Below are 26,381 nucleotides of genomic sequence, written 5' to 3' on the forward strand. Positions count from 1 at the left end.
AATTAATTGGATCATGATGCAACAATCAAACTACCATCTGACCCCTCCATGCGTGTACCCCTCTTTGTGCACTAATTGCACATGCTCACAAGACAGTGCCAGAGCTTATGCTCGCTTGCTAATTCCAACGAGACAGTTGCAGCAACGTTACGGCAGAGTAGGTGCCGACAACAGGTGTTGGTTGCAAACGAAAGACGTTTTTTTGGGAAAGCTGCTGCCAAGAAAAAGGCTGATGCAGAGCGATTTGAGCGTTTGAATGGTGGCGACAGAAGGGGCTGCAAAGTGATAATGTGGTGACTCCGTTTCTAGTGGACCGGCCCGTTCACTTTATGTCTTTGTGATCTTTTGACAGTATTTGTTGTTTTTCAAAGTATCCAATTATCCAAAAAAAGTACCGAAAGATACCGACGCTGCGCAGTGCTCGTGAATCTGTGTTCGTTGCACATTCCTGTGCTCTGGAGGCGTAGCTTCGGAGGGAAGTCTGAATCCTGGTCTCCAATCCTACCATTAATAGTGTTAACCATTCATCAACACCGAAATCTTGAAGCGAGTAACACAAACAATCTCAACCGAGAGACTCAGCCAAGCTGATAGTGCTGTGGCCTATTGTTGTGTTCTCTGACATGTGTGTAACTAGGTCACCTGACTAAGGCCGACTTCCTAAACACACACACACTCACACACATAACATCCTGCTTGCACTAGTGGACAGGACACACATGGACGCACTTAGACGGTCAAGCAGTTCATTCACTCACTGTCCATGTTTCTAACAGTAACTCTATGATAGACAAACAAGAGACTCATCATCAAAGAACTTCAAGTTACAACATACATGCATATGAGCAGATTAGCACACACACGCACACACACGCACAGTTTGACCTAACCCATATGTTTGAGTGGGATAAGCCTACATCATCTCTTAGTGGCTTAAAAAAACCTTAAGGCTTTTCAATCACTTCCCCCCAGTGATACAGGCTCTACACAGTATCACACAAACAGCCCCACTAACTGTCAGTTTAAACCTGGATCAAGTCATTTAGAACTAGAATGACTCGACAAGAAGATGGAGAAGTAAAAGCTTTCGTGTTTGCTGTATTTTTTGAACGTCTATGGAAGATATTATCAGACAATCTTAAACTTTAATATCTAACAGCTATTTTTTAACATTGCTGCGCATCCTCATATGTTATGAAAACATACATTTGGCTTTCTTCTTTTGGCTATTAGTCCCTCAAAGAGACTAATATGTTGCAGCAAAATACTTAATTTTTCAAAGAGGAGCAATCTGTCCCTTGATTTAAACCTCATCTTTGGGCTACCGCAGATCAGCCACTGATGGGTCTGGTTCTTCACAGTTGAAGCAGTTCACAGGAAAGGAGGAGCTGTGAAAACCACGTAATTTCACACCACAGCCATTTATCTGACAAACGGTATGAGACTATGATGAGTGTGAGGATGATGTTGTTTTTTTAGATTTTTAGTGATTTATGTAATAGATTTTACAAAACTGTTCAAACCTGGAACTACAGTATGTAAAAAAACAGTGAGGTAATATGAAAAAACATAGAAAATATCAACTCCCCTTCCATTAAAGAGTTTAATCACCTCAGTAAACTATCCACTGTTTCTGCAGTGGATAGTTTACTGACCGATACCATTTGTTGATAGCATGATATTAATCTAATCTCTACGGTGGACGGCTGGGATTCACTCTGTCCCATGTGGACAAGGGTGTCGTTACTTAAAAGCACTTAAGCTGATGAGCTCGTCCAAGATGCCAGGCTGCTGTGATGTCATGCCGCCATCTGACTGCACATGCTGTGGAATAATGATGATGTCACACAGATTCCACTGTGATTTAAAGTTATAATTAACCGTTTCATTTCACAGATTACATAAGATAAAGTGGATCACCTGTTTCCCCAGCAATAGAACAAGGCAGACCTTACAGGGTTCAATCGGTCTTCATTCTGGCAAAGCGAACACAAAACAACGTCTTTTGTGTTTTCTAAGTGCACAGCGACTGAGTGTCTGAGCTCTTTTGATCTAGCACTCACTTCTACTCAAAACAAAGGCTCAGTCATTGTCTCCTCACGGTGATGCCACCATCCAAGTCTGTGAAGCTGCAGTGGAGTGCTTTGTGATGTTGACATGATTCTAGATCAGCGTGATGATGCTTTTAGGAGGCTGTTACAGCTTCTCTCTCATACACACACATTTTAGGGAGCAGGTCTGCCACTGTAATGTTTCACTAAAAGATGAAAGTCTGATGTCAGTCTGGCTCCAACACCCCCCCCCCCTCTTTTTGTATTCCCTCTGGACACACACACACACACACACACACGCACAAAGCACATATACAGGCTTAGCAGACACCTCAATTATGATAATGTGGATCAGCATTAATGTATCCTTACAGCATGGCTGGCCTTTCACAATATATGTCTGTGTCCCCCAGACAGCAGGAGAGGGGGGGGGGGGGGGGGGGGGGGGGGGCAGCTACTGGAACTCATTTACCACAGGTTACATCCTCTGGAAGGCACATAGACAAATTAAGACACGTACAGTGTCAGGATGAGGAAAAACACAAACTAAAAGTGCAGTGCTTTATTTTAAAAGCACACAAGCGTTTATGTGTGAGCAGACCACGTTAATATTATAGATGGCGATGAACTCGGATTATACAGTCCAAATAAATAACCCATTCATTCATGTTGGAAATCTTGTTTATTCCCAGGTTTAACAGGTTTGTTTATCAGTGGGAAATATATTGAATCAGCATTTACTATCAGATCAAATGACTCTGCAACACACGCAGCTTTTTATCAGCTTCGGCCCTCATCGGATCTCAAGACCTGGGTGAACACGCTAATGTCATGTAAATCCCAGTGTCATTTCTGGTTCAACGCTGCGATGCATATGCATCTTCTGTTTTTTAAGTTTCAATGTGGAACTAAAGTAAAAGATGTTTTCTTCTTCTTCATTTTTGTTCGACCACTGGTAATGAGAATAGTGTACGTAGGGTACATCTGGATTCAAAAGTCTTCGGTATATGTGTTTATTTTACTGTGAAAGTTTGTAACCCTGGACTGAGCAGAGTTAAAGAAGCAGTGTGCAAAACCTGTGTGAAGCAGACAAGGATCGTTTGAGAAAATATCTTTCGGACACAAGTGCTACTCCTGAAATGGTGTTTCCCCTCTCTCATCCCTGCTGCAGCTCTTTCATTACAACCCTGCTGTTTCTTCCCTCTGCGCCTCCTCCTCGCCGTCTTCCTTAACCCCCCCCCACCCCCCAAAATACTGCCCCCTTCTTCTTCTTCCTCCTCTTCTCCCAGACTCCCTCCCTCCCTGTAATTACCACCTCAGACTCCAATTAAAAGAAACCACAATAAGGAGAGCAGAGGGGGGAGACCAAGGGGCGGTAAGGTAAGGAGAGAGGGAGACACACACTCACACAGACGGGGGAATTTAATGAGAGGTTTGCGCGTACACACACACACACACACACAGTTAAACTGGTATCATATACAGCTAACAGAAGACTTCCTAAATCAAGCTTTCAGCAAAAGACAAATCTTTTTAGATAACAGAACTGAGACCAATTGCATTCATAGTTTGTATGCAAGTGCTTATTGATACACATTTGCATGTGCATTACATGTCTACATGTGTATGTATGCGTGTGTGTGTGTGTGTGTGTGTGTGTGTGTGGCTGCTGCTGACAGCTTTTTCCTTTGTGTTCACCCCAGTCTGTTTCCTGCCATTAAGGTTCCCAATGTTTCTCTGCTTTCCTCAACAGCAAACACACACACACACACACACACACACACCAAACTGAGCAAAAATGAGAGAAGGTCAGAGTCCCAAAAGAGGATGATGAAAAAAATATGAGGCAAACCAGAGATCAACAAGTCTCTTTTTTTTATCTCTCTCTCTCTCACTTACTCACTCACACACATACTCGCACACACCCACACACACACCGATAATAAAGAAACTCTGCAGTAAAGATGCAATCAATAAGCACAGAGTATGAACAGTAGGGTAGCCCTTTACTGTCAAGTAGGAGTGTGTGTGTGTGTGTGTGTGTGTGTGTAAGGAAGAAATGGGCCTCCCTCATGGATATGTGCCAAACCAGGCTGCCAAAAGACACGCACACACTCAAACACACATGCATGCACACAAAAAAAAAGAGTAAGGAGAGAGCAGAGAGTTGGTTTGATATAACAGTCTGCCAAAGCAAGAACGAGCACAATACTCTAAGAGGAAATGGATATGTGAGTGGAGTGCAACACACACACGCACACTCACACATACAGACTCACACAGCTTCATTGATCTGTAAATTCACTTAATCCCATGTTTTGTCTTTCTTTTTCACTGCAAACCAGTTGAACCAAAGACTGCCTGTTTAAGTGTGAGCCAGTTCCACCTGACGGTCCAGTTCTGAAGAAAGGTGGAATTTCACACGCACGCTTGGTGAGTGATTATCGCTCTGTCCCATAGACTTACTGTATTATTACCAGGCTAATACATCTGTAAATGTATGAGGGCTGTAAAGGATAATAACAGTAATAACAGTAATAACAATATTCCTTACAGTTTACATTGGCAGTATATCTGTCAGTTTGAATGTACAGATTTGCAGTACTTTGCAAAAGTTGTACAATGTTATGTCTGTCAAATTGTGTGATCGTACATTAAACCCATGTTTTTCTTATCTTTATCACACAATATCTACTGTTTTTTTTCATATGGAAGTAAAATGTAATGTAAGCATTCACTCAGTCACTGTACACTGTCCTTTCACTGGTGAAATCATTTGGGTGAATTTACATATATACATGCTATAAGCAGCAGTAAAGCTGTAAATGACAGGGCATTTGCCATGCTGTGTGTAGTCTGCACATGGCTGTGTCTTGGCGCTTTCAACACTCACTGAGGGTAAAAGAAAAAAACAACAGCCACAAATCTGGAACAAGCTGACAGTTCAATACGGCACCGTGCAGCACTAACGTGCGGAGATGTCCAACTTTTACAACAAGCTTTATACTTATATATGAGCGTGGGCTACACAGACAGACCTGACTAGAGTGTGGAAACCACTAACCAAAAAATGTGTTTCCTGCCGCTCCCATACGACTGCTTTTACCTTTAACACACACACACACACACACGCACGCACATTTGCACATGTATTCTTATTAGAACACTGCATTTACTTCCATTCATTTAAACAAAGTGTTATCCCTATCCTTAACCACAACTCACATCGTAGCTCTCTCTCTGACCTGGAAACACACAAACAGGTCCATCATCGGATTTGTAATCAGTCTGAGTAAACATCCCACAATCTCTATACGAGGAACGTCTCATTGCGACTGGACTGTTGTGTCTGTGTGCATATGAGACCTAGAGACACAAGCAGCTGAAATGGTAGCTGTTACTGTCTCAACACAAACATGGTGACCTTGTGTGCGACCTCTGACCTCGTCCTCAACCCACCACGCCCCTCATCTCACATCTCACGTCTGTCTGGTTGGTTTCGTCCTGAATGAGACAAATCAATGACACTCCGTCTTGCTCCGTTTTATTCCATCAATAACTATTAGATTCTTCTTATCAGCTCAGCATTTTTCCTTTTCTTATTACCTTATTGCTTTCTTTTTATTTTCACCCTGCTTTTTTTCTTTTCACCTATTCACCTATACATCACAGTCTTAAAATGCAATCTTTTCTCTGTCCTCTTCCTCCTTTACATCACCTTCAGATGGTGGATGATCAAATCAATACTGATTAAAATGAGTGATGGTGGTCCCAGACAATAGTCAGTGGTATTTGAAAAACATACAACAAGACTTTAAAATTATAAACGACCAGAGAACTTAAATTTAAATTTAAATTCAGGCCAATTTTTTTTTTAACTCACTAACGGATGTAATTTGCATGTGCATGTGCATGTGCATGTGCGAGAGAGGGCAGAGAAGAAGAGAGAAGCTGCAGTGTTCTGGTAATAGAAGCTTCAAACTGGAGATTTAACTTGAAATGAAAACTGAACTCCACAGATTAAGTCTACCTGTTCTCTCTGCATTATAAGTGGTTCTATATTACTTCCAGTAAAATGGGATTTTAACACATTAACAAGGCGATAAAGGAATGAAGGCAGAGAGTGCCAACGAGTTCCAAATATGTTTGAAATGTGTGCTGCCCCTCCAGAATACTCAACCAGCCTCAACGTCATGATGCAGCACATCTCACATGACTTATGGTGAACGAGGGAGTGGGAACAAAACCACAATGAGGAAAGAATGAATGAAGACGAAGCACAATGTTGGCGTCCAATCTACAATCTCATCCTACCCTGTCACTGACCTTCAACTGTTCACAGCTGTCACGTGACGGAGGAGTAGACGTAGTAGTAGAAGAGGAAATGCCAAATTAGGGCAGAGAAAGGAATCAATAGTATGTGCTTGCGTTGACTTAGTGTGTGTGCGTGTGACATCTGACTCTGTTTGACCTCATCTCTGACCAGCTCCAGTCACAGGAGTGCCTGTGTGGGCTGACCATTCACAAACAGTGTGGGAGAATGCATTCAGCACTATGTACGTGTGCATTGCTAATATCATTCTCACAATCACGCAGAGTGCCTGGGCTTTCACAGAGAGAGCTTTATGAGTGCAGGCGCATGGGAAGCTAATGAACTGTACTGATGAATATGTGAAGGAGTGAGAGAATATTTACTGTAGGTGGCTGAGGATTGCTGGGAATTTACTCCTTTTATTCTTTTCCTGTCACTCACGTTAAACTCCGGTTGGTTTGATTAGGTACATATTTCACTCATGTCAAAAGGTTCAGCGTGATATTGTAGGAGGGTTTACTGGCAGACACTAAATGTACTCATGTTTGTATAAGTGTATAATTGTTTCAAAATAAAACATAAGCGCTTTTGTGTGGCCAAATAAGATTTTTCTGCAAGGGCCTTGCTTTCAAGAAGCTGCCATCTTGTGCCGCCATGTTTCTTCGAAACAAACTCAGTTTCTTCGAAACAAACTCAGTTTCTTGCACAATCTTTTCAAAGTCCTGATGCTAAAGGTAAGGGTGAGAAGCTCGGTCATCCGGGAGAGGCTCAGAGTAGAGCCGCTACTCAGCCAGATGAGTTGGCTCTGGCACCAGGTTAGGATGCCTCCTGGACGCCTCCCTGGTGAGGTGTTCCAGGCATGTCCCACTGGGAGGAGGCCCCAGGGAAGACCCAGGACTTGCTGGAGAGACTCAGTCTCTCGGTTGGCCTGGGAACGTCTCGGGATTCCCCCGGAAGAGCTGAACGAAGTGGCCGGGGAGAGGGAAGTCTGGGCTTCCAGGCTCAAGCTGTAGAAAATGGACGGATGGATGGATGGATGCTAAAGATAAAATGGTGCTGATGTGCCAAAAGATTAAGTATTTCCTTATGGAGCCCAATCCAAAATAACTAACTTCACAAATTGCTCCACGTTTCTCATCTTGTCGCTGGTTGCATCTTTGCTTGATTAATAATGATCTTATTCTCATAATATTACGAGAGTTTATTTTTATCATCTATCGTATATTATAGAAATCAAGGCACCTTTTAAAATGATGTAACTTTTCATTATGCTCTCAAGCTACAGCCACAAAGAACTGGGGTTATCAAACTAAACTAAAAGAAGCCGTGAAAGCGGTACTTCATTCCCATGACACCACTCAACTGCACCAGGCCCTCTAGTCTACACTTGGAAGAAGGATAGGATGAGGGGCTGAGAAAGAATAACAAAGAGAGAGAGAGAGAGAGAGAGAGAGAGAGAGAGGGAGGGAGGGAGAGAATTTGACGGAAGTAAGAAAAAGAGGAAAGACTGTTCTCTTGTCTTTACACAGCCACATCATATTCCCTGGTGGGAGACAACAATGCAGCCTCAACCCAAACACATAATCTACTCAAGTCCACATGCATTCTCACAAGCAAGACTCACTTCAGACAGTGTAGTAGCCGCTATACGCTTCCTGGCCTGACCCCCAGGCATTTCTCTGACATGAAAACATTGTAGTGACCCAAGCAATCATCCAAACAAATGATGTGCAGGACAAATCTTCTGTCCATAGCATAAATAATTCCACCCACAAATAGTGACCAGCAAGAGTTTAGCAACAAAAACAACCCAAATGTTTCTTTGTCTTTATGACTTTTTTTTTTTTTTTTCAAACCCTTATCTGCTACACACACAACCCACTGTAATGATACACAGATTTTACAGGGATGAGCCGATAAACAGTATTGGTATTGGCCCAAAACTGGCCCAATATCACTGGATCATACGATATCAGCATCGGCAGATATTGGCTTTAAAATGTATGATCAGATATTGGCAACACACCAAGGTCTGCCGATATGACTGACTAAAACAGTAAGCTGAAAAAGCTCCTACCTCCTTGACTTCTATGCTAGCGCCCCCTATAGCTTTTATTTTTTGCCTATTTATTTTGCACAATGAAGATATTTTATATCCACATCTGCTGTGACATAGAGTATGAAAAATATGACCTCTGCTGTTGGGCAAAAGGAAAGATGTATAGATATATAGATCGGTAACATATTGGCCCAAGCACTCCCGATATATCAGCATATCAGATATCGGCAAAAAGGCCAATATTGTGCGTCCCTATCATGTATGAGAAAAAGAAAAAATGTAAAATCCAATATGATCTGTAATCCCTAAATATGACATAAATGCTTTAATATACACATGCAACATGCTGTTCAGAGAGATGTCCACCACCAGTGTCACACGAGTAAGAGCTGCAAACAGCTGGTTGAAGCTATGTGGTAGATGGATCAATACAAATCTCTTATAAAATGCTCAGTCGTGTGAAAGACCTTTTTTAGAACGCTTTATCAGTATCGTTAGACAGAAACTCAAGTTTGTGTCAGACTCAAAAAAAGTGTTATGGAGCCATCCCTGATTTTTTTTGTCATGCCAGAAGACGAAGTGTGGTGCCAGCAAAGAAGCAGCTGAGGCTGCATCATCATCATCATCATCATTTCCTTGTGTTCTTGTTGTTAGGTGTGAAGCCCCGCCCAGCAATGAACAGTCTGTAGTGAAATCAAGGCTGTGACTGTAATTTACAGGCTCTACTAATCTTTGTTGTATGGGACTCCTGCCCACACACACACACACACACACACACAGTGTTCACACTCGTGCAAGTGTTGGCACTGACACAAAAATCTACAGTAGAATAATAAAACTTCCATGGTTGACAGCTACTGGAGTGGAACTGTTTGAATAGAGATTGTGTTAAGCTTCTGTTGACTAAAAACACAGAGAAATGACAGTTTTGGTGAGCGTGCAGGTGCTACACTGGCTGGACACTGGGTGGCCTAATGTAAAGCACAAAAAAGCTCATCATGTACCTGCATAGTTTTCAGCCAACCAAGCAAATCACCTTAGACTCTCTCCTGCACCATAAATGGACGCTGGGCCACACAGCCGTTGCACCACTGGGAGCCAGGCCCTCCCTTGTGTGCCGACACCCTAATGAGTTTCATGTGAGGAGCATTAAAACAGCAGGTCGAGCAGTGAAACTGAGCGGAGCTGGCAGGGGAGCCACTCTCTGATCCCATCACTGCAGACACACACACACACACACAATATAAACTTTACACTGTTTCATGAATACACTCAAGTTTGAGTTACTATCCAAAATATACCAGCACTTTTTAACATACGACTCATGATATTAACATGTCTAAATACAAATGTAAAATTATGTTTTGAAGCTGAATGCTAGTTTTCTAGTAAAAGCACAATTATGAGCAGCCACACAGGCCTGTTAGGGATTTCTTTAAATTAAAATCCCACACTCGAGTGGTAACATCATTATGCACTGTGCAATTTCAGCCAAGCACTTTTATGACTTTCCCCCAAACACCTTACCAGAGAGCTGGGACAATTCCACATCAGTCTAATTAGCCACCAGTTACTATGAACACATTTACAGATGTATCGCAGAAGGGAAATGAAAAGAGACAAGAAGAAAATAATTCCCTGACATGATCAAACGTGAATTAAATGTCAGAGATGTACTGCATGCTGTTAAAACTCAAAATCAAGAGTACAATTTTCTTTTTCTATTTGGTTTCCAATGTCTAATGAACACAATAAGGCCTGAGGGTGGCGCTCTGGCTTTGCTGTGAAGGCGGATTATCACGAAATTCATCAGGTCTCGCTCTGACGACCATTGATGTCAGACAGGATCTGCAGACTCACTGCCAGCTGAACTGCACCTGAAAGCAGTTTCCATCAGCTGTACATGCCTAATCAAGCTCTGCACAAACACACACACACACACACAAAGCACATGACTAGTTGTTCATAACAACTGCACCATTCTACGTCAGAGTCTGTCAGAGTCATCATAACAAGCACAAAAGCATGCACGCCCATGCACACACACACACACACACACGGCATGTGCTCTTACTGTAAGAGTCATGCATGTTTTGCACTTTTATGTGTTGTGTAGAACAGCATTAATGCTACATTTGATACTGTCTTGTAAAAAAAAAAAGTGAATCCCTGCTCTCTGGAGCATCGTAGTGTATGTGGATGTTTGCCTCTGTGTCACTGAAGTTTGCTGGCACTCACTCTAACTGCATGTGTTGTGGGGCAAGTGTGCCACAGGCCACAGTTGCATAATGCCACACAGAGTCATGGATGTAACTTACAAACACTGCATTCATTCAGCAAATCCACAGCGAACGGGGACTGCCTTACATATTTAGATGCAAGTCTATGATAAGCTATGCTAACATGTACAAATTTGACCAACTTCAGCTTCTCAAATTTGAATGTGTTCCTGTTTCTTTGCTCCATAGGAAAAATAAATCATGAAAGCTGAATGAGTTTGAGGTTTGGGATACTAAGATCTACATTTTCTGCCATTTGATGAACCCAACAACTAATGGACTAAAGATGTTTAATCCATTAGTTCACTGCAGCCCGAATGAAGCGTCTTATCAGAATATACCATCTTGCTGTACACCATCTATTTAATTCCCCTCCTCTCTCATGTCTGTGATTTGCACTTCTATTCATTTGAAAAGAATACTTTTGTGTCTGCTGTTCTCCATAATGAAGCTACAGGCTCAGTAGTTCATACTGCATTTATATCAATGTACTGCCCCACAATATGAACTTCTACTTTCATCTTTCTATTGATTTCCAACAACATCAAAAGCAGAAATAGGTTACATTTACATTGATGATTAAAACTACAACGTCATGATCAGAACAACTGATTACATGACCTCTGATCGCACCGAAGAACTGCAAAACACAACCCACTGGATTGGAATGAAGTTCCTGTCTGACTGGGCCATAGCCAACCATGGTATTCAGATCGGTGTTTTAAATAAAAGTAAAAATAAAGCACTTTCACTCTGATCATTTGTGTCCAAGTCAACATAGAAATAGAAAAGATTAAAGCACAACACGTTCTGCAGAGTGCACCAGTGGAGCAAAGACAATAAATACAGTCAGGTGACTGGAGTACAAGCTAATGGTCAATGGACTCAGTGATTCAACCTCTTAATGTTACTGTAAACACCATCAAATGGTGGAAATGGAAACAAAATACAAAGATGTAATAATCAGGCACAAAATACTGAAGGGAGAATGAAAAGATGAAAAGCCACAGGAGAAAGAAAATAGGGTGAAATGGAGAAATCGCACTGAGATTTATCACGCAGCAAACAAAGAGAATACATTGAAAACATGAACAGACACACTCACACAGACTGGAGTCCAGTCTCCAAAGACTCATCTAATAGCTCTGCAGGACTATTGTATCATAAGCATCTAATTATTTTGTTGTGGTGGATGTCTCCTCTTATATCGTGTTTTCCATTTTAACTGACAGTCGGTCAGTTTGCAGAAAACAAGGACACTCAAGTGTGTGCTGCAGACCCTTGTGGTCACAAAGAGGGGGCTTGTTTGAGAGCCGAGCCGGACTTCCATTCACTCCAACTCACAAACTCTGTATCTGGTCTCCATTTATCCCCCCCCCCCCCCCCCAACACATTTCAAGATGGTTGAGGATGTCATGCACAAAGCAACTTTTCAAGAACGCTAAGGGTGATTTTTGTGATCGTTTCAAAGCACGAAACCCATTTCAGCCCCCACGTCCACTCAGCTTAAGTGTTCCAGCGCAAGACTCTGATTCATGGGCAGCTTAGAGAGCTGCTGATCCTGACCTCTGCCTTCTCCTGCTCTGAGCAGAATGAAAGGACAAGATTCCACATATTATGCATCAATCCCTCCAGGGATAAAGCACATTTTGGTTGAACTGCCCCTTTAAATCTGAACACAGCTACGTGTCTGGATCAAGCAGCAGCAGCAGCAGCAGCAGCCACCACTGGGTTTTCTGCCCAGGCTGCTGCACTTGTTGTTGGCATTGAGGAGAACAAGTCTGGCACCTGCTTGCTTCGCCAGCATCACTATTTATCAAGCTGTAATAAAAGGCAGGAGGCAGAATCTTGAACAGGGCTCTGTGTGTGTGTGTGTGTGTGTGTGTGTGCCAAAGCATGACTACACACTGCCTGCTGTGCATGTGGTTAAATACTAATAATAACAATAAAACTAAAATCCCATAACCAGTATTATACCTTACCCTAGCCTTAACCTAACCACAACTCACAAATCTTAGACTTAAACTTAACCAGCTCTTCAGAAAAGAGGACCTGCCTCATTAGGACCAGGTTTTGGTCTCCATGAGAGCTACTGGTCAGCATTTGTGCCAGAAAAGCGTCCTAATGAGGTAACAGGTACAGGAACACACACTGATTGCTTTCCTGAGTAGTTATTTTCCTTCACCTCGCAGGTTGTGCTCCCCTTCCTGTCCGCCCAGGGTCGCAGCCCAGGAGGCTTCAGAGAGCAGCCACAGCACCGGGAGCACCGTCACCATGGCACCGCCGGAAACCATCCTGATTCGGCTCATGTCCCGCATCAGCGGGGGAGAGGAGATCCGTATGATCTGGTTTCAACACCAAAGTCCTGGACTTTCAGCTGCGATGCATCCTGATGATCCTGGTCCTGGTCCTGGTTTTTACGAGTTGAAAAGCGCGCGGGACTCAATCCAATACAGCGATAAATATATATTCCTATATTTATAAATGTAAATAAGTTGGACTAACAGCTTCTGAATGCACTTATTGCTTCTTCAATGTGTTTGATGTGTTATTTATTCACAGGTTACTCCTTTCCAGTCTGCACAAAGCGCACAGAAGCGCACGCATCCGCTCAGCGCAACTGAGCGCTGGATTATCCACTGACGAAAAGCGACATTGTGAAAACCTAGGAGTTTAATGACTTTTCTGGTGGGTTTTTGCAGTGAATCGCAGTGAATTCAACACACATTTCTGCGCCAAACTCGTGCAAAAAAAGTGGCGTCCTCTCGCGCAGGAATAATGTCCTGTGTGTGTTTACAATCAGCTGAAGCCTCGCTCTCCACTTTGTCGCTGAGCCTGTCCCGCCGGTATCAACAAACCTCCGCCTGCCTCCACTTTAGAAACATCCAGGGGGGAAAAAAAGGACAAAACAAAGAAAGAAAGCTCATTTAAATCCACGCGTAAACAAGAAGATACGCTGAGCGCGCGCGCTGTGGAGCGCTGGTACGGGTGCACACGCGGATATGTTCGCTCGTGGCCGACTCGAGGACGATCTGCTGCTCGAGCGCTGCTGACAGAGCTGGAGCAGGAGCTGAACGTCGCGCGCCCCGCCTTCCGGAAAAGGCAGCGCGAGAGGACAACAGGTAAGAGAGGATGATGTCACTGGGACAGGTGCTCCAAATTGGCTGTGACAGGAAAATTAAAGTGTTTGAAATGATTATTATTATTTTTTTTTTTTTAAAGTGCAGTATATAAATATATATATATATATTTATATATAGATTTATCTGTATATACACATTTAGCCCTGAAGAGCAGCTGTAAAAGCTTTAAACTATAAATTATACAAATCTATTTGGTGTTATGACCATGACATACACTACTACCCTACTAGATCGAGATTAGTTTGTTAGTTCATTTCAAAAAGACAGAGCTGGGTGACCTGGAACATGAAAGCGGGAGCATAATATCACTCTTGTGTTGGCCAGTCTATTTTAGAATTCATTTTGAAATTCTGCTTTTTTACTTATAAAAGCCTTGAATGGTCCTGCCCTACCTTACCTCAGTGACCTTTTACATCCTTATTCACTCTCACGATCACTGAGCTCTGCAGAAAGATGTCTTCTTGTGGTACCTATAGGTCAAGATTAAAACACCAACGAGACGGCGCCTTTGCTGTGGCAGCTCCTAAATTGTGGAACAAACTGCTGGCTGACCCCCCCCCCCCCCCCATATTAAGCTTGCTCCCACACTGCCTGTTTTTAAATCCCAACTAAAAACCCACTTCTTCTCCTTGGCAGTGTTCCCTGACCATGTATAAGAGCTGGCAGTTTTAGTGTTTTATACATATTTATATTGTTTATTGACTATGTTTCTTTTACTTTGCATTGTTTCATATTTGTTTTATGTATTGATGTGATGTTCAGCACTTGGGTCAACTCCTGCTCAATTGTGCTATAGAAATAAATTTGTATTGTATTGGATTGTTGTTGTTGTTGTTAAAATCACTGGCCGCATTCATATTTCCTGCTCGTGTATGTGAGCCGAGAACATCTACAGTAGCCAGAGTCTGTGTCTCACATAATTAAACTTTCCCCCCCCCCCCATTATAATCATCCCATTAAATGTTCTACTTTGAATCAGTCTCAGTCTCTGTTCCCTGTAAACTGTGTTTCCTAATCCATCTGTAAGTCATCTTACATTGCGGTTGAGTGGGTTGGGGTAGGTGGTGTGTCGGGTGGGGTTTGGGGGAGGCTTCCAAAGTAAAGATGATTAAACAGTAGATGTGAGGTCAGAGGACTCCAGGCTTTAACCACTCGTATAAATCATCGAGAGGATGTTTTCCACCATGTGCTCTTCATTTCTCCAAACTATTTCTTCTTTGATGCCTCGAGTAAACAAACACAACTCCTGATAATGACGTACAGTTACCTAAAAGAACAACATGCCTTTTAATATCTATTTATTTTTTTAGCTCTGCAGTAGCAACAAAAATGTGGAAGAAATGTAAACCATCTTTCCCGCTTCCTCCTCCCTGGAGTCGATTGAGCGCCATGGTTGGCGGTGCTAACCGGCCAATTTCACGGGGAGGGGGTGCAGACATGTACCCCAAGTCTGGGACAAAAGGGAGGGGTCAGAGTGGAGCCTGGATTAAAGGATTAGGAAGATGAAGACGGGGAAGGAGGAGGACGAGGTTCAGAGGTGAGGGAGCGATGATAAAGAAAGAGCCAAATGGCGCTAAGAAGTGAGTGGCGCCATCTCTAATCGAGCCTGATTAAGCTCACACTGTGCGTGTCTCATCTTTATGCAGCCAATGACTTTTGAGTGATGAAAACATCATTCACTATCACAATAGATGTCTTCATTCACAGCTGCAGAGACCATTGGGGCCGCGGACACCTCAGGAGCACTCCACCCGGCCTTCACCCGTGACTTCTGGGTGGTGAGCAAATATATCAGTGTCAGGGTGAAGGTTCAGATCCATGTGTGGGTCAGTCATCAGTCGGACCAACTGCTGTTCAGCTGTGATGAAACAGGGAAGTGTTGACAGTCAGAAAGTATGAATACCAAAAGGTCAAAAACAGTGAGATGTTTGGCCATAACTGAACTGCAGGGTCATCACTGAGGGACTCGCGAGTATCATGAGCATTGGTGACAATGGAGAATGCGGCATTTCACTCATAGACAACATGGATGCTGATAAAGCAGCCCTCTAGTCTTTGTTTTGTGTCAGTCATTTTCCAGTTTGGTCCATCAGCTGCATATGATAAAACTTTATTTCTGTTCATGTTTCTTTTGGAGTCTGTATTGTGTTGGCAGCAGGTATGGGAATCAGTATTGGTCAATATCATTAAGAAATCGCACAGTGTATGCCCAGATTAACAATCAAATTTCAGCATAACCCTGTATGGGGTAACAAGCATGGATTAACCCCTCACAACCAGCTCCAGATCGGCAATCGTATGATCGGACCGTGTAGTGTGCGGAGAATTATGTCTTGAAATGACTCGGACTCACAGGCTTTAGATTTTCACAAAAAATCCAACCCACCACCTATGGGTATAAGTCAGTTTACAGACCATTGTGGGCAACGGGGGAGGTTGCAGAAGTTCCAATCAGAAAGTGATTAAAATACGAATAATCTTGTATACAGCAGCTTTATACAAGATGCTTAAAACAAACACAGTTGGAAAAACATAGACAATAAAGAGATCAACCAGAACGCTTCAGTAAACAAGGCACTAAGACAAGAAGAGACACAAAGAAAAGAAAAACGAGATGCACAGACACAAAGATTGATGGAAGCCTTCAAACCTCTTCGCTGGTTCAACGTGAAGCACAACATTTACATAAAGTGGCTTTTCAGACTGGCATAAATTAACCAGGAGCACCAACCAGTGAGGAACACTGCCTTAAAGGGATTGCCACGGCTGCTTATCTGTCACCGCACATTAATATTCAGTCCCTGACGTAAGGAAGCTGCAATCCGTGACCCTGCACTCCTTTGGTCTATGTGTGTGTTGATCAGTGTGCACGCCTGTTTATGCATAGTCACGCGTCTGTAAATGCACGTTTGTGAGTGTACCCGACTGTATGTGTGTGCATGTTCCTGGGCCTGGGTTACGCCAAAGGTTTTTGAATGAGTGTCTGCATGAGAGTGTGTGACTAATAGTTGGGGACCACTGGCTGAAGCTGGGGGGATTTTAGTGGGTGAGGAAGATGATGGAGAAGAAGATCAGACAGAGGAAAGAGCTAGAACGAGATTGACATGCCAACACCTCCTCCAGCAAATGTAATTACGTAGCTCTAAAGGCTGCTCCTTGATCTGCTTTTGGCCAGGCAAACGACCACACATGTGCATGTGACACTGACCTTGTTTTTGGACGGACAAAAACAAGTAATTGTTTCTATTCTAAATTTGAAAATCTATTTTCTATTAACGCATAAAAACACTTGAATGTAAACAGAACATTCAAAAAATATGTATTGCATTGAAGGTTTTATGCTTCAGCGAGGTTGAAGGTAAATGTTGAATGAGAGCAATGGAAACCGTTTCAGCAAAAGGATGTTTAGACATCACATGACTGTGTGTGTGTGTGTGTGTGTGTGTGTGTGTGTGTGTGTGTGTGTGTGTGTGCCCTGAAGACACACACACACTCATTTAGCTAACAGCTTTCACTCTCCTAATTGAACACAAGATATAGCATAGCCTCCATCTTCTCCCTCTCTCTCTATCTGCATGTGTGTGTGTTCTGCTGTCATTTTATGTCTGTCCTACTTTATCAATAAAACTGTCAGCCTAAAGGAAGGAATAAAAACACACCAAGCAGAAATCCTGTGCAGACTATGTGCATTTGACTTACAATGTTTGTCTAAAACAGAGCAGACTTAGAAATGATTCCACACCCTTGTGTGATATACTGTGCTCCTTGTTATCGTACCACAGTTTGGCTCGTTTCCAGCTGATTTAACCCACAATCCCTCACCTCTGCTGAGGAGGAAATGGAACAAACAGGCCTAACCCTTTACCACTAATCCCCAAAGTATGGACTCTGCTGTGTTATGGAGGGTGGAACTGGAAAGGACTGAGGCAGGTGGTCTGAGCTCCTTCTCTGACCCCAGGTAAGACTGAAGATTTGCATCAACACTCAGTTAAACCATTTAATTTGCTCCGTTCCATCTAAATAATCCAGTGTGCGCATTGTTCCAGGTCCATTCCATATTTTGATCTGCTCTCAAGTTTATAAAGTCATAGATAAATGATTCATGAAGTGAATGACAAGAACACAAACATATTTCACAAATTGTACGTCTTTCCCCAGACCACGTCCTTACAGGGAATAATATGTTATGCAAGCATGTGAGCAAGCTAAGAGCAGATAAGAGACTGAAACCTCTTAACCTGAGGAGACGGAGTTGTCTAGGATACTTATTATACTTCTACCCTCACCTCACCTCACAAAGAGTAGCAGTTCCAGTGGTGGAGGTGGACTACTACGCCCCGCTCACCAAGCAGAAAAAACATTTCGACAACAGAAGACGTAGTCGCCAAGGAAAGTCATCTGAGCCTCGACCTGGGAACCCCCGAACAGGCAGAGACTCCGACTCTCCTGCCTGACGGACCTTTCAGCTGTGAGCCGCTCGAACCAGATGTGTCCGAGGGAGCGGTAGCATCGTTCTCTTCTTCTTTGGTAGGAATGCGTCTTATTCCCTGCGTCCAGACTTGTACCGCCACCCAATGGTGAAGTCAGTTACTACAGGACCATGATGCGTGAGTATACCAGGATCTGCGATATGTGACACACACTTCAGTGTGCGCGGCATGTGTGGGGAAGTATACCAATGCTTTGCATAGATGAGGTCCTGGGTTCAATCCCCACCAACCTGATTGTTTATCTGCAGTGAATCAGAGCAGCAAACTCAACAAAGCTACACCGTCTAACATTGTGCAATTGAAACAATGCTGTTTTGGCAGGAATCTACACTGGTCAAATCATCCAGAGACATACTGTATATACCAGGCAACTCATCTTTTCAGTTGGCTGTATCCATAAAAAGTCCTGTATGATGGAAACATACAGGGCAAGCAAAGGGGGAGAGCATTTTACTGGCTCTCCAAAGATCCCAAGAGACAGCAGAGGTGGATCAATGTCATAAAAGGAGCATAAGAGGTGGAGCAAAGGAAACCCATAGGCAGCAGATTCCACACAGGAGCTGAAAAAAAGAAATAAACAGAAAGAATAGAAGGGTTTTCTCTCAGGACGACATAAAAAAAACACAAGACTGATCCCAGAATGCAGTGATTATTTAAATCCCTTCAGGCTGTATTAAAGTTAGTGTACGTCACATGCATGTCATAGGTGTATCATGGGGAAACTCATTAAAAAACACTTATTATGTTCTTGAATTCATGGCTTAAAAAGTCCCAGCCGTCCTGAGCTGTGGCAATAAACTGTTTGTGTTGTGATAGTAACACGACAGGGTTTACATAAAAGACAAGACAGTCATCATCATATATGTTACATACGTGCTGTTTTCACTGATCACTTAGCACATGATAGGACGAAAGCCCGGGCATGATGGTAAACAATCAATTATTTATATGCCACACACACACACACATCGACAGTGACACACATCATATTTGATTAAGAAGCCTTGTCTGATTAAAGGGGACATTTGACCTATAATTAGCCTGCATATCTGTGGTGCAGCTTCTTCTTTAGTGCGAGTGAAAGCAGAAATCATTAGCTTCATCATAAGGATCACAAAGAGCTTTGTAAGACACGCTGCGAAATCTAATCACCTATGGTGCGTCTGTTCCGCAGGGATATGGTGAAAATACTGCAGTGCTCGAGCAATTTTATGAAACATACGACATATGAGGGAACATATGCTCAGCGTATGGGGCCGTGTGCTCGACTTTAATCCGGCCACGTCGTCGTAGAAGCATCGGGAAAGCTCTGAGAGGGTGAAACCCCACACAGAAGGTGAGTCAATGAAGGAGTCTCACTCAGTATGTTTACATGACAACCAGACGACCAAACCTGCGCTTACAGGAAAGTAGTTGGCCTGAAATTGTGCTCAATGTAACTTCTCAAAGATGGAATAACATATCCATGTGATACGATTGGAAGTCAAACTACCACGGCCCAAGTGTTGACCCTGGAATAATAGAAGAAGCTGGTACCAAGGTTATTTTGGTTAATGAAAACTAATGAAATAATGAAAATTAAAATTGAAAAGAGCCTTATGGTTAACTGAAATAAAACTATAATTGTAGAGAAAATGTGCTTAGTTTTCATCGTTGTGAATTAATTACATATATAATCCTTTTGGGTTCCTTTGAAGTGTGTTTATTTTTTCTCTGCCGACAATATTGAAAGGTTGTATGTGAGACACAATACTTAAGATCTGATCACCTTTTTGCATCTTGCAACTGGCAAATACTCCATAATACAAAAAAACTAAACTGACACTAAAACTAATAAAAAAAAAAATAAATCTAATGAAAAAACAAAAGATGAAGAAGACAACAACAAGAAAAACAGGGCAAAATCCAAGTTGGTTGATTGTTGGACTGATGGGGAGACTAAATGATTGCTCTATCATGACTTGTGGCGAGAAGGAGAAAAAATACCAACAAACCGTAACCCTAATCACAATCACTAACATCACAGATGTAGTCTCTTCTGTCAGCATTAAGCATTAAGCGGGTGTGTTATCACAGGGGTGTGTCTACTTGATAATGCTAAAGTTGTTTTAGTATCTGATATAATAGGTCAACCGCTCACACTTGCTTTTATTAATGTGTTTCCTGATAGTGTTTGTATATGAGAATGTTGAGAGAGCAGCTGTGAAGCTTAGAGAAGCAATTTTGACTAAAAACTAACTATGTGTAGTGGCATCATCATCATCATCATCATCATCATCATGAAAGAAATCAGACGCCTCACCAATGAGAAGCACTCAAGCCAACTTCAGCAACAGAGCACAATATAATTAATTCAATTGTGGCCACTAAAACCTTACATGGCCACGCTCTAATGCACAGACATGAAAGTGCTGTGTATCACATATCTGCCATGTCATGTTGGGGTTAATGAAACTTTTAGCTTCCCTCAGCAGTCACACACATATAATTACACTCACTGTGCCTTCAGTAGTGGTAACAGGAGGGGATGTAGCTCAGTGGTAGAGCGTGTGCTTCGCATGTACAAGGTCCTGGGTTCAATCCCCAGCATCTCCACTTCTTACCTGCAGGAAATGAAAGGATGCAAAATTTAGGTTGCTATTTATGAGGGAGAATTTGTCTACAGTGGTCAGTGTCTCAATGTTGCCTTTGTATCCATCTTATACTGCACTTTTTAAATGATCCTCATCCCTCTAACCAATCAGAGTTGACATTCAAAGTGAGGTTAACTAAATTAATTAAACAAGGGAAGTTCCATTCTGTTAAAAAAAAAAGTCCAATATCCATTGCATTTGAGACAATATTTGCAGATGAATCTGAATTTCTGCAAATTCAAAATAAATAACAAATGTTCACACTCATACAATTGTGACTGTGATGGATGAAGTGTAAAATATAATTTCTAATATGATCCTCTTATGGCAAAGGAAGGTAAAATGTTATTATCCAGTGTTGCTCTAACCTAATTCCTTATGTGTGGCAGACTGATTCCACAGCAGATGGTGCTATCAATTATTGAGTCTGTAAAGACAACCATGGCCTCAATCAGATTAAGTAGATTATGGCATCATCAACTCCCTTATGATCCAGACTCAGTTTCTTAGATCACCATTCAACATCAAGAAACACACTCCCAACATCACCCCCATCCATCCATCCATCCATCCATCTCGCACAACAAAGCACATTTCCCTCCCCTGCCTGCGTGAACTTTCATATCAAAGAAAATTCCAATCTGACCTAAATAAACGGCACGTTGAGCATTATCCCGCTACATACCATAATATAGTCACTGTCAGTGCATTTGGCTCTCCTCCTGACCCCATGTAAAATGTCTCCATAATCCTGTTAACCCACTCCAACTGTGCGGTGAAGCTGCGAGAGAAGAGGAGACCGGGGCACGTATGACTATGTCCACCCACACCCCACTGAGATCTAAATGAAGAAACAAGTGCTCAGTACAAAGTGAAGCTTTTTGGCTCACTGTGACATTAATACGTGTCTACTGTGTAAAGAGGAAACACATTTAAACATGAGCTTATACAGGTTTAAAGCTGCATGTTTAGAACTTCAAATTAATAATAATAAAAAAAAGTCAAGGCAGTGGCTCTTTTGTTAACTAGAGAATTAAAGCTGCACTGTGTAACCTTTGGTGATTTTGTTGTTGTTGTTGTTGTTGTTGTTGATGTTATTGTTTTGCCTCTGTTGTAACATTAACCCTGATTGTGGGAGTGAGTGTTCATGTGTACACACCAGCAGTGCAGGGATGGGTGGGGACAAGAAGTGTTTGGTTGTTGCTTTTGCCTCCGTCTGATGTAACACAAGTCACATGATCTGAACAGTGCTATACTGAGAAACCTGGATCCGCATTGTGATTTGAAATGTTATGCACTACTCGTTTAAGTTAAAAAAAAACACAATTTAAGCAGGCTTTTCTATTTAGGATCATGTCCAGTACAGTACATTGAGTAGCTCATGTTATCATGCCATTTTCCTACGTTTTCACTGTTTGTCCACAGGCTTCAACATTATGTGCTTCTCATTCTAACTGTAAGTAATTAACCTCATTCGATCACACTGAATTACAACAGTCACTGTTATGAGAGAAGTGTTGGGTCAATGGATGATAATGTGTTATAAAGCTGTATCCTATGAGGCAATTAGTAGTTTCTTAATGATAAACCTTGACCTCTGAAAGGATGAGACCACCTGTTTTGATTATCATCCAGTGAGAAAGAAAGTGAGTCTATATGGAAAAGGAATGAGTGGATAGTCGGGACGTCATTTTCAAGGAGGCATGACATTCAAGTTATATCACAGTGGCAGATTCTGCTGCAGATTTTTGTTCCCAGCGTTGATGATAAACTGCTGTGGGTGGCTGATAGCGCAGAGATTAAAAATCCTTTACAGTAAACGCCACCACAGCTTTTGACACCGGCTGCGTTTGCCTCTGTTTGCTTTATCACTCTGCTGCAATGAAATATTCCCATTTCAGATGGAATAGCTGCTTTGCCGAACACGTTCAAGGTCTTTTATGATCAAAGCATTTATTATTTAAAGAAGGCAACTCTGGCTGCACAAAAAGTCAGCTGTCAAAGTCCAGCTCCCGCTGCTTGACGACAATCAATGCACTTCCATTGCCTTTCTTTATACACTCTCCCCACAACTGCCACAACTTCTTACTTAGACCCAGTATTATTCCTAAAGATGTGCATCTTTAGGTGTCAGTACATTTACATTGTCATTGTCAAGTAGATGTTTTCACTTATATGGGACATTTGTAAATGTATCTGCCCCCAAACAACAAGCTAAAGATGAAACCAAATATACCGTCAGTGTTCACACAGCAGTGAGAAGATTAACATGAACAAAATTAGCATCAGGGAAAAAAAAGGTACTATAAATCTATCAATGTATTGTGGTAAATCTTAGTAATGTGGTGACTGATTTATTTAAACAACATTTAAAAAATTTTTGAGGCGATAATCATAACGATATACTTTACTATGCCAACGAAATAATAACTTGAATGCAACTGAATTGGCTTACAAATACACCCATGATGAAAAAATGTGTCAATTATAAAATCATACACAGAATCGTAGAATAAAATGAATTTAGAAGACAATATTGTACATTTTGTCTCTAAATTGAGCCAATTTGCAAAACTACCAGGTTTACTATGTACGTATAATCAATCATCACTAGACAGGTTTTATTAGGATCTATAGTCGTAAGATTGCAAGTATATTCAAACAATGGTCTCAAATTAAAAAATCACACACCTGGACTTTATATGACCTTCCCTTACAAACTACTCCCATGGACACCTTTTCTTTAACTTCACAGAATATGAACCATAGCATCCAGGCTTGAAAAACAGTTGGACTGTGTAGAATTGGAAATTGGCAACAATGGTATTATTTGATGGAAATGACTGGAAATATGTAAAAGAAATGTTATTTTTGTAAAAAAATAAAAAAAGAAGAAATATGCCAATTGACAAAATCACAAATATTATTGTGTTAACTCATAGAATAGATGTAGAATATTATTTCACCTGAGGATGGAGTTTTTTTCTCTGTTGTGCAGTTTTAACTGTTTGGATCCATAGGTTTTTGCTATGCTGAATTCTGACTGCATCACGTGCATCAGACTGTTTTTCCGGTCTTCACCTGGTCAGGTTTGGTTCATGTGTGTAGCTGATTTGAGTCTGGAGCAGATGTGGCCTTCAGCTTTCGCAGCCTCCGCACCTCCAGGCTGAATGCGTTGTCCGTTCTGCTCCGTCATGAAAGGTCGGTAATCGGAGTTATCGGAGCCTTTCTGACAACTCCACACAGTCTGACTTCTCCAAGCAACAAGGCATTTTCTTTGCTGTTTTCGGTTTTTCACCCGATCATCAGTTACTGTGTTTGTCATATTAAAAAATGCATAATTCTCCTATGATTGGCTGATAATTGCATTAATAAAGTTTTATTTTTTTTGCAGTTAGTAACAATCTGTATGGTGAGAGATAAAATCAAAGTTAGATTTGCTTGATTTATATTCCAGTCATTCGATGAACGTTGTTTGATGTATTATTACTCATTTAAATTAAAATGTATTTTATAGTCTGTGTGTAAAGGAGATCTACGATCCTCACTCTCTAATTCCCTCGTTTTTGTTCTTTTGCTACATTTGTGATTTATGTACGATTTTATGCGTTTTATTTGCGCTTGTTTTGTTTTGATCCTGCAAAGCCCTTTGTATCAAACGTGTTATACAAAGAAAGTCTTCAAAAGAACTTTGCATTTCCTCCACATTAACTTAACTTAAGCTAGAGAAGAGGAGGTACAGCGAAATTCACGAAATCTCCTTATACTCGTGGAAATAATGCATGCAAGTCTCCTCAGAAAAATGACAACATTACATGCACATGGATCCTCTAAATCCATCTCAAATATATATGTTGACTGGATGCATGGTGGTTTAAAGGCACATAATAATAAAAAGAAACACAGGTTTTATGTACTGTATTTTATATCATATTTCGCTCTCTCTCCTGTTTTACCTCCATCAATCCGTCTCTCCTCTTTGTGTCCCCACAAGTCCTGTCCTTAAGCAAACAGAAAATAGGAGGAGGAGATGAAATGAAGGAGGTGAAGAGAAGGGGGTTGAGATTGAAGAAAGCAGGGAGCATGGAGTGGGGGTGGAATTAGGTGGAGGAATAAAGGAAAGGGGTAAACTAGTTCATGGTTATAGGGTCATGGAAAAGGGAAAATGCTTGAATGGAAGATGAATGAAATGTTGAGTTGGGAACACACTCACATCATGTCAGTTAATAAAGGGCACGGTTCAATAATCAGCGCATGAATATGGATTAATAATCTCATCAGGAGGGAGAACAGGTTTGTGGAGGAAGGGAGAGAAGGATGAATGCAGGCTGGACGTCTGCACACTTGACAGCATTTTCTTCACTTGGAGACTTCACGACTGGGAACAGAGGGAAGGAAAATCAGAGGGAATTTAAAGGGGAGAGAAATGGAGTGACAGACGCACGGGAGGGAGGAGAAGAAGAGTGGCATTTTCCCCTCCCAAGCATCTGCTTACTGACTATCAGGAGAGGAGAGGAGAGGAGAGAGTACCTAAAGTTTGCTGAGATATAAACCCACACGTGGCAAAGTTAGTAGAGGTCAGATAAGGTTTGCCATCAGTCAGACTGTGGCTGGAGAGAGGCTGTACTTAATTTGATATTTACCCAAATTGTTCAGCCCATGGCCAAAAGGAAAGGAATTGTAACTGGAAGGTCGCTGATTCAATCCTGGCACAGGTCAAGGGCTGGGGTGCCCCTAAGCAAGGTCCCCAATCCCCCATTTCTCCCTGGGCAAAGATAAGTGCTGCCCACTGCTGCACCCAGCTGTTTGTGTGTTTACTACTGGTGTGTAATAAAGATGGGTTAAATGCAGAGGACAAATTCACTATCACTAATTGGTGTGTGTGTGTGCAAAAACGACCCATTCTAAAAAGCAAAGCAAAAAAAACAACAAACACAGAGTGGGTCATACTTTGCGAGGTCGATTATGGTCTGCATGGCGTAGATTTAATTATTCCTTGCAGATGCTAGACACGGACAGTTGCAGCCCACTGGTATCTACACATGTGCAACTCAGTGTTCAAAGAATACAAGGAAGCACAACTGACACAAACACAATTTCCTAATGAGAAATCAACACCTCTTAAATGGAATACGTATGAACAGAAATAGTGGGCCTGTACATGCATGACTCTTTAGAGTGTATGATGTCACTGTCCTGAAGGAAAACCAAATCCAGTCGCCACTAATGTTTGAGATACACTTGGACTCTGAGAACAGTTTATCTCGTGTGACAGGGAGAGAAGTTTTTGAAGAAAGTGTCCCAAAAATGTTGGTTCTTTTTCTTCTGACTGGATGAGCAGCTAGAGTTTCTCAAGGGTAAACGTAGTCTGACAGACTTCACAGCTGGTGTTAGCCCGTGGGGAAAAAACTAGT

General features: G+C 41.9%; 1 protein-coding gene and 1 non-coding gene across 2 annotated transcripts in view; one reads left to right on the plus strand and one right to left on the minus strand.

Moving 5' to 3' along the window:
* sema4f (sema domain, immunoglobulin domain (Ig), transmembrane domain (TM) and short cytoplasmic domain, (semaphorin) 4F) overlaps positions 1-13,760 on the minus strand; it is a 39,203-nt gene extending 25,443 nt beyond the window's left edge. The window contains exon 1 of the mRNA XM_058625959.1: positions 12,887-13,760. Within this exon, the coding sequence (XP_058481942.1) occupies positions 12,887-13,019 (133 nt within the window). The 5' untranslated portion in view covers positions 13,020-13,760. The remainder of the gene's footprint in view (positions 1-12,886) is intronic.
* A 7,097-nt stretch (positions 13,761-20,857) lies between these two features.
* On the plus strand, positions 20,858-20,929 carry trnaa-cgc (transfer RNA alanine (anticodon CGC)). Its single transcript has one exon. It is a non-coding gene; the product is annotated as a tRNA-Ala (tRNA).
* The last annotated feature ends 5,452 nt before the right edge of the window (positions 20,930-26,381 follow it).

This window comes from Solea solea, chromosome 3 (assembly GCF_958295425.1).
Source record: "Solea solea chromosome 3, fSolSol10.1, whole genome shotgun sequence".
NCBI lineage: Eukaryota > Metazoa > Chordata > Actinopteri > Pleuronectiformes > Soleidae > Solea > Solea solea.